This window comes from Crocodylus porosus, unplaced genomic scaffold (genome assembly GCF_001723895.1).
Source record: "Crocodylus porosus isolate Cpor-Errol unplaced genomic scaffold, CroPor_comp1, whole genome shotgun sequence".
Classification (NCBI taxonomy): Eukaryota; Metazoa; Chordata; order Crocodylia; family Crocodylidae; genus Crocodylus; species Crocodylus porosus.
Genome location: NW_017728940.1, coordinates 166,088 through 177,311, shown reverse-complemented (window position 1 = coordinate 177,311; position 11,224 = coordinate 166,088). Strand labels below are relative to the sequence as shown.

The 11,224-nt window shown below is 66.1% G+C and overlaps 2 protein-coding genes across 5 annotated transcripts in view; both read left to right on the top strand.

Annotated features, from left to right (window-relative positions):
- The first annotated feature begins 1,017 nt into the window (after window positions 1-1,017).
- Window positions 1,018-10,949, top strand: CSF3R (colony stimulating factor 3 receptor). 3 transcript variants are annotated; one of them, XM_019547892.1, is made up of 16 exons: window positions 1,021-1,299; window positions 2,311-2,403; window positions 3,141-3,509; window positions 4,020-4,143; window positions 4,666-4,847; window positions 5,145-5,293; window positions 5,814-5,967; window positions 6,102-6,184; window positions 6,269-6,482; window positions 7,063-7,251; window positions 7,618-7,719; window positions 8,082-8,228; window positions 8,575-8,715; window positions 9,087-9,177; window positions 9,596-9,677; window positions 10,068-10,949. In XM_019547892.1, exons 2-16 carry the CDS (start codon window positions 2,361-2,363, stop codon window positions 10,542-10,544), a joined length of 2,547 nt encoding a protein of 848 aa, XP_019403437.1. In that variant the 5' UTR covers window positions 1,021-1,299; window positions 2,311-2,360; the 3' UTR covers window positions 10,545-10,949. The 3 variants fall into 3 exon arrangements, with proteins under 3 accessions (XP_019403439.1, XP_019403437.1, XP_019403436.1); XM_019547891.1 differs by having other exon boundaries at window positions 1,021-1,344; XM_019547894.1 differs by lacking the exon at window positions 8,082-8,228 and having other exon boundaries at window positions 1,018-1,344.
- A 103-nt stretch (window positions 10,950-11,052) lies between these two features.
- The window catches only part of MRPS15 (mitochondrial ribosomal protein S15), a 10,514-nt gene continuing 10,342 nt past the window's right edge, over window positions 11,053-11,224 (top strand). For both annotated transcript variants that reach the window (XM_019547896.1, XM_019547895.1), the window contains exon 1: window positions 11,053-11,167. In XM_019547896.1, the coding sequence (XP_019403441.1) occupies window positions 11,068-11,167 (100 nt within the window). In that variant the 5' untranslated portion in view covers window positions 11,053-11,067. The remainder of the gene's footprint in view (window positions 11,168-11,224) is intronic.

Below are 11,224 nucleotides of genomic sequence, written 5' to 3'. Positions count from 1 at the left end.
CCAGCTCTGCATTTGCCGGTGTCTCCGTGGCCATAAGCGAGAGATGGGGGCAGCCCCCAGGCCTCTGGGATCGCAGGGAAGTGGGGCCACCGCAGGCAGTGAAGCCCCAGAAACACCTCTGAACGCATTTGCCTTGGAGCAGCAGCGACTGCGCAGCCACTGGTGCCTTGGTCTTGCAGCCACTCAGGACTGTGACACTTCGGTCCCATGGGGCTCTGAGCAGGGGAGCAGGCACTCCCATGGGCGGGGACCTGGAGCTGACCCCTGGCAAAGCCCTGGAGCAGGTGTGGAGGGTGTCTGTCCACCCCGGTGGGGTATAGCGCTGTGTGGGTTCAGAAACCAGCTGGGGATGGACCCCACAGAGCAGCTCTGTCCTCTCCAGGCCAAAATCTTGGCAGCCGGGCACTCCAAGGCACTTTCTATTGCTGGAGACCCTGCCACTGTGCCCCCTACATGTGCATGGCCTTTGGCACAGAGCAAGTGGGGTGCATGGCACTGAGGAGAGCCTGATGCCCCCACATGGGGTAGGATGGAGCTGCCAGGGTCTCCCCATTCCCATGCGCCTTCCCTTGGTGCACCCCACACAAGCACCAGGTGCTGGAGCAGCAGCTTAACCAACTTCTGGGGTGCAGGGCTACAGGGACTATGTCCAGCTGCAGCTAACAGGCACTGAGCCTGACCGTGTCCTGCCCGCTCCGGCCCCTGAACACCACAAAGGTCCTCGCTGCTGCCAGTGCTTCGGCCTCACAGCCCAGGGGAATGAATGCACGTGGCAACAGGCGACAGGCTCTGGGGGACTTGAGCTGCGTGGAAGGGGAAACCTCTGAGACTGCCACAGCGATGGGCCACTTGGGTGCCTTGTAACGGGAGCAGAACACCCAGAAAACCTCAGTGTGCTCAGCCCCTCCCAGCGGTCTTCTCCGAGCATGCCTCCAGCCCCTCCACACCCCTGCCAGCGCTGGATCAGCCCCGCAGGCTCCAGCAAGGTCATAGCAAACAAGCTCATTATTGCTCCATCCCCACTGGGCCGAGCTGAGCTGCTTAAAAGGCGGGTGGCCAGGGAGGATGAGGAGACCAAAGCCTGCTCCCCAGGGCTGGATGTGTGGGCTGCCTTTGCGCCTTCCTTCCTGCCGGTGCGTGGGGCACACGCAGCCTTCAGGGAAGTGTTTTGCAATCACCTTTTCTCCAGAGCTTCGGAGCAATTAACGACACAGGGTTTGAGGAACTAACGGCAAAAGCAACATGCTGGAGCCTGGACAGGACACTCTGATCTCCCGGGGGCCCTGGCAGGTCCTGAGGGTAAGCAGCACACTGGGAGCTGCGTGCACCAGGCGCTGAGATGAGGTAAGGGATGGGCTGGGGCTGCCTGGACTCTGGCTGCCCCAGGTGCTGCCCCACTGCCGTTGGCACCGGCCAGCCTGGCACTGAGCCCTCGGGCTGCGGGCAAGGTGCTTGGGTGGAGCGTCCCCTCCTGCACCGGACAGGGCTGCTGTCCCAGCAGCATCAGCAGGGGGGCCAGCACTGGAGCCGTGGGGCAGCGCAGGGCAGGGGCCATGCGGAGCAGGATGGCGGGGAAATGCAGAAGAGAGTCAAAGCTGGAGATTAGTGCTGGCTGGGTATCAGCACCATGCAGGAATGGTCCCCCTGGGCACCAGGGCAGCATTGTGCCCCTCAGCATGGTGTGAACAGCTGGGACCCAGGAACATTGCCAGCAGCTCTGATCCTTGCTCCCCAGCTGCTGGGGTCAGTGGCTCCCTCGGAGGGGAACTGCGCAGTGGGCGAACGCATCCCCAGCACCGAGAGGACGTGGCAGGCCCCGTGCCCTCGAGCCTGGGCGCTCCTGCCCCTCTTTCTGCGAATGGCACGGGCTTCACACAATGTCCGGCATGCTGCACCTGCATGGAGCACAGGGCAGCAAGAGCTGGCAGCAGCCCCTTCCCACCCTAGCAGAACAAAGGGGCTGCCATGGCTTTAGCCAAGTGCCCCAAGCCCACGGGGAGTCTGCAGACGGATGCCTCCTTGTACCAGACAGAAGTTGCTGCTGCCACAGAGGGTCTGATGGGCCTGTGGAAGTGGGTGTGTATGTGTGTGTGTGCGTGTGTGTGCATGCACTAGAGAGCAACACAGAGAACCATGGTGGATCTGATGGCTGAGGAAGCCAGTGTATTTTGCCTGATACTTATTAAGCACCAAACATGTATCATGTGGGACTGTATTGCAACGGTTAATCTGCACACACAAACATGCACACATATGTACACACACTCCAGCTGTGGCCTGCAGAGTGACATTTCCATGTGCATGTCCCAGGTGATGCCAAAGCCCCAGAGAGGATCGTGGCCAAGCGCAGCGACAGGGGAATGATGCTGCCATCCTCCCTGCTCGTCCTGCTGCTCCTGGGGGGTGAGTCTGACAGCAATGCCAGGGTCCCGGGATGGGAAATCCCCCAAGCCCTGACTCCCTCCCTGCAGACCCAGGCAGGAGGCCCTGACGGCAGCGTGCCAGGCGCCACACAGGTCTCAGCCCAGCCCATGTGGGGCGCCTCCCCGGCGCAGGGCGCTGTGATGCGCCCAGGCAGAAGCTGGCAGTTTCTGCATTGGGGCAGCACGGCCCAGAGCTGTGGCAGACACCATCTGCACTGCCCTGCAGGGAAGCAGAGCCCATGGCATGTCCTCCCCCCATGCCCATGCGGGGCCTCGGGCTGGGCTGCAGCCGTGGCTGTTGCAGCAACCCCTGAGCTTGCACTAACAAAGGCCCGGATGGCAGATCCTCCTTTTACCCCCTCCCCTGCAGACAGCCCCATTCGGAGTGAAGCCAGAGCCACCCTGGGCTTCTCCCCTGGCTGCTCCTGGAAAGCTTAGTGGGTTTGTGGCTGATGCAGACAAAGGAGCCTTGCATCTCAGGCTGGTGGGAGTTGTCCCAGCAAGATGCAGGGCTGCAGGGGGTTACCAGCCCAGGGCCCCTCTCTGGAGAGCAGATGGACTAGGATAGGTTGGGGGCACTGTGCGTGCTGGAAAGACTGAAGCCTGGAGCCGGGTGGCTGCTTTGGGCTATGCTGGGCCCTGGCCTGCAGCGCAGAGGGCCAGCCAGGAGCTGCCCCAAGGCAGGACCCGACGCAGAGGCTCATTCTCTCCTTGCAGGAGCACAGGGCTGTGGTGTGATGCAGGTGGAGCCCCGCATGGCACTGCTGGGATCCCCTGTCACGGCCTCCTGCCGTGTCCAGCAGGCCCACTGCCATGGGTGGCACGCGAGCTCCTTGGGGGCAGGCACAGCCCAGAGCCCTGGCGGAGGCTTGGAGGAGGGGGGCATCCGGCTGATGTGGAAGCTGGACAACAAGACCCTGCCTGGGACCCAGGACTGGAGTGCAAATGGGACGGTCGAGTCCAACCTCACCATCACCCACATCAGCTGGAGCAGGGCTAAACTGTGGTGCTACTTGGTGGGGATGGGGACAGGGACGAAGACAGAGACACCCCAGCTCATCGCCACAGCCGACATCCAAGCGGGCCGTGAGTCTGCCTGTGCCTGCCATCACCCCAGCCCCCAACACCCTGTCCTTCCCCATCTGTGCCCGGGGCACCTTGCACATAGGGTTTAGCAGACCCCGCAGCAGCGGGTGAGCAGGGACTGTCAGCACCCCACCACCACCACCACCACCACAGGGGTGGGCAGGTGTGCTCGGGATAGGATGGTGCCGCGGGACGAGTGTCTGCTGTGGGGCAGGACCCCAAGCTCTTGCTGCCTGGGTGCTGCAGGGGGGAAGCCAGACCCAGCTCCCGTCACAGCCCAGCTGAGGCACAGCGCAGGGTCCTGCAGCGCCTTGAGCCCCTGGATGGGGCAGGGTGCCCTCTGCACAGGCGGCCACTGCCCCGACCTGGAGCAAGGGCAGAGGCAGTGGGTGGCGCAGCAGGCTGGAGGGGCAGAGCTGGGATGGGCCCAGCTGCCCTAGCAGAGCGCTGGTGCCCAGACCCATAGGTGCCCATGCTCCCCACAGTGCCGTCCTCCCTCTCTCCCCACAGACCCACCCTCGAAGCCCCACAACCTGACGTGCATGATGAGCCTCCACGAGAAGTCCCTGACGTGCCGCTGGGATCCCGGAGCGGACAGCCTCCTGCCGACTGAGACCATCCTGAAGAGCCGCAAGTGAGTGGCCAGGGCCACAGGTGTCCTGGCCAGGCCACTGGGCCCAGGAGCAAGGGCAGGGAGGGAGCAGAGCAGGCCAGGGCCAGGGCAGGGCAACAGGAAGGAAGGATTTGGGTGTTTGCTGACTGTTGGTGTCTGCCCTGCCAGCCCAGGGGTTCCCGTGAGTTGCCCAGTCGAGCCCTGGCCCCTGCGGCACCATGGGCAGCGTGGGAGCTCCCAGGGGGCAGGCACATCCCAGAGGGGGCTGGAGCTCCCACGTGCACGAGACCTTGCAGGGTGCAGCCTCTGATGCCAGCATCGGCACGGTGCCCGTGGCCCAGCCAGCCCTGCTGGACTCCCTGCAGAGCCCCCCTTGATTGCTCTGCCAGCGGGCACTGCTCGGAGAGCACTGCCCCAGCCGTGCCGGGCTCCCAAGCGCTGTGGAAAGGGAAGTAGGAGCCACATGTCAGTAGTGGGGGCACCCAGAGCATCTGAGGAGCCACGGCCCCGCCGGCATGCACTGACCTGTCTGTTGCCCAGCAGGACCTGCAGGGTGGTCACAAAGGCTGTCCAGGAGTGTCGCCCAAGGCTGCCAGGGGAGAACCACTGCACCCTGCCGCACCAGCACCTGCAGCTCTACCAGAACATGGAGTTGTGGGTGTGGGTGAGCAATGCCCTGGGCACGGCCGAGTCGGAGCACCTGTGCCTCGACCCCACCGAAGTGGGTGAGCAGGGCGCAGGGTGTGGGGCAAGGGCCAGTGCGAGCCCTTCGGACGCCAACCCCTAAAAGCCAGCACTCAGCCCAGGACCGGCCACCGGTCTGGGGCCTCAGGCTGTGCCCATGTTCACAGGGCAGGCACTGGTCCCAACAGCCTGGCCGACAGCAGTGCTGGCACCCTGGGGCCCAGGAAGCGCCTGTGCCGTGTGTGCTCACGTGGGTGGGCCCAGCCACAGTAGTGGGGGGAGCCATCCTTCGGCATGAGGGAGCGCAGTGGTGCCAGCTTCTGCCGTCCTGCCCTCAGCCAAACTGGACGCCCCCATCCTGAAGAGCGTGCAGCCCTTCCAGACCAACTGCGTGGCCGTGGCCTGGGACGTGGCACCCAGCAGTGCCTACATTGAGCAGCAGTGCGAGCTGCGCTACCAGAGTGCCACAGAGCTTGCCTGGACACTGGTGAGGGCTCTGTGTGGGCAGCAGGGCTGGCTGTGTTGTGGGGCGGGGGCGAGGGAGGATCCACGGCCCTCCTGCCTCTGGGGGTGGTCTTACAGCCGAGGTTCCTGCTCTGTGTCCGCTGGTGCCATAGAGCTGCTGTCTGCACTCCTGGTTGCCCGTCGAGGAGCCCACATGTGGCTCGGAGGGGCCGGCAGGGTAGGGCAGGGAGACCAGGGGTGTCACAGCCAGTGCCCTCACTGAGGGCCTGCCTGCCGCACTAGTCTTCGGACGGGCTCTGCAGCCCAATGCCACCCCCGGTCACTGCACCCCAGGTCCCTTTGTGGACAGGACACCAGGGACAGCTGGGCTTCCGGGGCTTGGTCCGCTGCGTCCGTGGCCCTGACCTCCCCTCTCCCCCATGGGTGCAAAGCCCCCCAGCACCAGGGGCTGCCCAGAATAGGGCCAGGGGAGTTGGTGCGCAAGGCAAGGGCTCCCGTGGCCCTGCAGGGGGGTGACAGGGCCTTTGCTGTGATGGCACCAGGTCTCCGACATCATCAGCCCCAACCAGAAGGTGCAGCACTGCGGCCTGCTCTTCGGGATGCCGTACCGCCTGCAGATGCGCTGCCGGCGGAGGACGTTCTCCAGCTACTGGAGCGAGTGGAGCCCGGAGCAGGGCTTTACCACCCACGAGAAAGGTGGGTGCTGCCATGGCCCTAGGTGGGCAGAGAGACCAGGGCAGAGCCAGGCTGAGGGTGGGAGCATGAGGTGGGGGTGTTGGGGCAGGTCAGGAGACCCGAGCCAAAAACCCCCTCCTCTCCTCTTCCCCCAGCCCCTGCAGGGAAGCCGGATGCCTGGTGGCAGGTGACGCCTTCAGGCTCTCGGCAGGGAGCCAAGGTGCAGCTGCTGTGGAAGGTAAGGCCAGGGTGGCCATGGCCATGGGGCTGCGGTCCAAGGACCCTCACCCCACACCTCTGAATGCAGCCCATCTGCCCCCAGGCCCTGGCGCAGCAGGAGGCAAACGGCAGGATCCTGGGGTACTGGGTGGCGCTGAGCCCACAGCAGAGGGGTAGGATGCCGACCACTGTCTGCAACACAACAGAGATGGGGTGCAACTTCTCTGTGCCCGCCGGCGTGCGCAGAGTCTACCTGGCAGCCTACAACGCTGCCGGCACGGGGCCCCCCACCGAGGTCATCTTCCTGGAGAGGAGAGGTAGGCACTGCCACGGCCTGGCAGAGCCCCCCACCCCTACTGCCCAGCCCAGGAGGCCAGTGGCCCACAGCCTGGCCAGGCAGGTCTCTGTCTTCCCGACGGCCCCCACAGCTGGGCAGGGCCCAGGAAGCCCCTGAGAGCCCCCCAGGCCGTAGCGCAGCAGACTGGAGTGGGGAGGAGCCCCTGCCCGCACTTTGGCCCTGAGGTGCCTTTTCAGTGATTCAGCTGCGGGGCCAGGTCCACGCTGGCGCTGATGGGGGTGGTCCAGCACAGCGACACTGGCTCATGCCAGCCAAAGTTATGGCCAGGCACCCCCCTCCAGGCTTCAGCCAGGCCAAGGATGTCCAGCCCTGGGCACCTGGCCCAGGGATCAGAGCAATGCCCCGGCCCAGGGAGCTCCTGGGCTTCCCTGCGGCGGCTTCCAGCCTGCCCGGATCACCTGCTCCCTTTGCCTTTTCTGAGTGCAGGGCACATGGCTCCAGGCCCCACCTTTCCCCCCGAGCCCTGCACTCCCCACCCCAGGCCTCCCGGCTGCAGCTGTGACGCCCAGCCTGACTGTGCCCCCCGGTGCCGTTGGCAGGACGGCCCCTGCGCCGGCTCTGGGCCACCCCCCGCGACCCGCACAGCCTGTGGGTGCAGTGGGAGGCACCCGCAGCCCCGACCAGCGGCTACGTGCTCGAGTGGCGCAGCGTGCCCCCCACGGAGCCCGGTGGCCATCCTGGCTGGCAGGTGGAGCGCAACCACAGCGCGACCGGGGCCCTGATCCGAGGTGAGTGGCGGGGCGGGGCTGGTCCCAGCCACGGCTGCAAGCTTGAGCTCTGGGCCTGGGCTGCTGGGGGGTCCTTCTTCTGCCCTCTGTTCTCCACCCACCTGCCCCACAGCTCCTTCCCTCGGAGCTGCAGGGGCGCACATGCTGCAGGGCTTGCTGTGCGCTCACAGGGCTCCTGTCCTGATGTCCGCCCTTCGGTGCCGTGGCAGGTCCCAGGCGCACGGTGGGGTGGATGCATGCTGAGCCAGGTGCGAGCAACTGTGGTGCTGGGCACACCGGCTGTCACTGCTGGGGGCGAGTGAGGAAGAGGCCTGGACAGCGATGCCCTGCCACATGAACAGCCCCCACTGTCCCTTTCCCTCGTAGATGGCATTGAGCCCTTCCGGCGGTACAACATCTCTGTGTACCCTCTGTACGCGGACGCCATAGGCATGCTGCGACACACAGTCACCTACTCCCAGCAGAAGGGTATGTATCCTGCCAGGGCTCCCGTCCCAAGCGGCCCTGCCAGCTCGGGGTTCATACCAGGCACCAAGGCCTGGATGCAGCCTCCTCTGGGGTGGAGCCTGCAGCCCCTCATTCAGCAGGCAGAGTTAAATCCAACTGAACAGCAGAACCGGCAGTCCCAGGGCCTGGCCCAGTGGTGGGGCTGGTGCTGAAGAGCAAAGGCACAGGGGCCAGCTGGAGGCAGCAGTGAACTGGGAAGGGGCCGGGGCTCCAGCACCCTTCAGGCCTTCGTGCTCTTCCCCACCCACCTGTCAGCCCTTGGCTGGCATCTACATGGGGCAGCCTGGGGCGAGCCTCTGACTGTGCCTGTCCCCCCACTCCAGCTCCCTCGAGCACCCCAAAACTGCACCTTAGGAGCATCAGCAAGTACCAGGCTGAGCTCAGCTGGCAGCCGGTGCCCACAGAGCTGCAGAATGGCTTCATCACCAATTACACCATCTTCTGGGCCAGCACCTCTGCCAACATGTCCAGTAAGTCCTGCCCACCCCAGCCCCAGCTCTGGCACTGCCAGCTTCCAGCCCCCACTCGGCAGCACTGGGCCACGCACCCATCTACCTGGTCAGCCGATGTCTGTAGCCCTAGCCATTGTCTTGTGGCTGAGGCGCGTGGCAGCACGGAGCTCAGAAACTCAAGGGCAGAGGAAGACACCAGGGTCTCTGCTGGACTGTGGCTGGAGCAGGGTGGGATTTGTTCCAGCCAGCGCCAGGCTGCAGGGAGAACTTTGTGCCCAGGCTGTGTCGGCTGCTAGGGGCTGATGCCCAGGCCAAGGGCGGCAGCAAGAGATTGAGGGAACTGACCCTGCCCTGGCTTCCTCAGGTGCCATCGTGGACTCTGATGTCCAGGCCTTCACCATCGGACCCCTGAAGCCTTCCACCACATATAACGTGTATATCATGGCTTCCACTGTGGCAGGCAGCACCAACGGCACCGTCCTCACGCTCACGACCACAGCACTGGGTGAGGCTGGGGCTGGGGCTCTGCCTGCTTGCGTGGGACTGGAAGGCAGGGAAGGAAAGAGGTGGAGGGGGTGGCCTCCACGTGAGTGTGCATGCACCTGCCTACACCCATGCACACACACAAGTACCCATGTATGCACACACGCAGACCTGCACACACACACGCTCATAATCGTGTGCAGACCCATACTCACACACCTGTGCACACACACACCCTTGCTAGGGATGCCTGTCTTCAGGACAGCTTGGCCGTTCGAGCCCAGCTCACAGTGGTTTCAGAGGTGCTGGGCCCACTGCAGCCGGAGCCTGTGGCTGGCACCAGGAGGAATTCCTCGGCACTGGGCCATCACCCTCCCCCTGCCTCTCTTGCAGACACCACTGAGATCCAGTTCCTTCTGCTGTGCCTCAGCCTCATCTTTGTCCTGCTCATTGTGTTCACCGTCTGCCTCCAAAAGAATGGAAGGTGAGTGCCTGCCAAGCCTGCCAGGCCCCGGAGCAGGCGGTACCTCGCTAGCCAGGGGTAAGATCAGCCGCTGCCAGGGCTGGTCTCTGCTGAGACCCCAGAGGGGCTGGCTCCAATGTGCGGGGCTCCGATGCAGCCTGGGGGCCGCATGTCCCCTGCTGCGCAGCCGCAGTGCGGCTCAGGTGGGTGCAGGCCAGGCACGTGCAGCAATGGCACATCCTGCACCAAGGTTGGTGCTGCGGGCTCTGACAGGGCAGTGCATGGCTGGGAGCCAAGCAGGTCCACGGGGCACCACGCGACTCCCTGGCTGGTTTGCAGTGCCAGGGCCCATGGCTCTGGGGCTGCACTAGACCCAGGCCCCGGACCTCAACCCTATGGCGTGACCCAGCCCTCATGGAGTCTTTGCTCTGCGGCACAGGATGAAGAAGCAGTTCTGGCCCAGCGTCCCTGACCCAGCGAACAGCAGCCTCGGCAAGTGGGTTCCCGCAGACCTGCAGCAGGTGAGCACAGGCCAGGCCATGGGAGCAGCTCCTGGCTGCTGTCCTGCCCGGTGCCCCACAAGGCCAGCCCCCCTGGGATGGGCAGGGACTCAGTGTCATGGGGGAGGGCTCCCAGCAGCAAGATGGCAGCCACCCCACCAGGCCTCTCGCAGGACATCCCAGGGCCCAGTCTTGCATAGTGCTAGTGTGCTCACTTCCCAGCAGGCACTCAGGCTCAGGCCAAGGGTGAGGGGCAGCCATGTCCCAGAGCAGGGGGACAGGAGCTGCAGAGCAAGAAGCTGGGCGGGAGCAGTGGCAGAGGGGCAGAGCAAAGCGGCCTGCCCTGATGGGGCAGGTGGTGCGGAGGCTGCAGAGCCTGTTCCCCCCTGAGCCCTTGCCCTTTCTCCCCAGGAGACGCTGCACACCCCCAGCGTCAGGGACCTGGGCCCTGTGCCCATCTCCACCATCACGGTGCTCAGAAGGGCAGCACAGAAGCAGGTGCTCCTCTGGGGCAAGAAGGAGCCTGTCCCCGGCCTGGCAGAGGGCTTCCCCGCCCTGCCCCAGCCCTACACGCACCAGCACGGAGGGACTCAGCCCTATGTGAACACGACCGCGGCCGGGGCCGAGCCCGTGCAGTACGCCCGGGTGGTCGGGGACGGCTACCGCGGCCAGCAGCAGGCCCCGGCGCCCCTCTACCTGCGCTCGGACTCCACGCAGCCGCTGCTGGGGGACGCCTCGCCCAGCCCCAAGCCCTACGAGAACCTGTGGTTCCCCGGGGCCCCGGCGGACGGCCTGCTCTTCCCGGAGGAGCCGCTCCTCGACTTCCCCCTGCTGCGGGGCCTCAAGATCGACGGCGCCGAGGACCTGCGCGGCTTCCCCAGGGTCTAGCGCGGCCGCGGCCCGGGCCAGCGCCGAGACCGGGACGCCGGGCACCCGCTGCGGCGCGAAGCCAGACTGCTCCCCGGGGGCAGCAGCGCCCGGGGCCGGGCCAGGAGGTGCCTCCACCCCCGGGGCCAGCCAGCGCCCTCAGCCCCGCAGCACCCTGGGCCAGGCACGGCCGAGTCGCTTCTTTCCCGGACGTTTGCGAGGCGGGGGCGGGCCGGGGCGCTCGGGGGTGATTAAACGCTGCCGGGCCCGGTCGGCTGCTCCCGCTCGCGTCTGGCGCTGGTGTATTGCGCTCGCTCGGCCGGGGCCTGCTGCCCGGCCCGAGCGCCACCGGCCCATCACAGCCCCACGCGGGGGAGGCCGGGCGGGGCCCAGAGCCCGGACACGTGTGCGGCGTCAGGGGCACGAGGGCCAGGGATGCTCGGCGCTCGATTGCGCGGCTCTGACTCAAGATGGCGGCGCCCAGCCGTCCCCCTTAGTCGCGCATCGACCGGCTCGGCGCTCGATTGGCCGGTGCTGGCTCAAGATGGCGGCACCCAGGCAGGCCGCGGCCGTGATGTTGGGGGCGGTGCTGCGCGGGACACGGCCGGGGCCGGGCTGGGCCGCAGCGCTCGGCGGGGGCCTGCGTGAGCCGGGGGCAGGGGCCAGGATGGGGCTGAGAGAAGCCGGGGAGCGGGACGGGA

Bases quoted from the DNA above. Each gene is read 5' to 3' on its own strand.
- CSF3R (XM_019547892.1), top strand. From the start codon at position 2,361: ATGATGCTGCCATCCTCCCTGCTCGTCCTGCTGCTCCTGGGGG. The intron at 4,144-4,665 runs GTGAGTGGCCAG...GTTGCCCAGCAG, and splicing joins ACCATCCTGAAGAGCCGCAA to GACCTGCAGGGTGGTCACAA. The intron at 8,229-8,574 runs GTAAGTCCTGCC...TGGCTTCCTCAG, and splicing joins CACCTCTGCCAACATGTCCA to GTGCCATCGTGGACTCTGAT.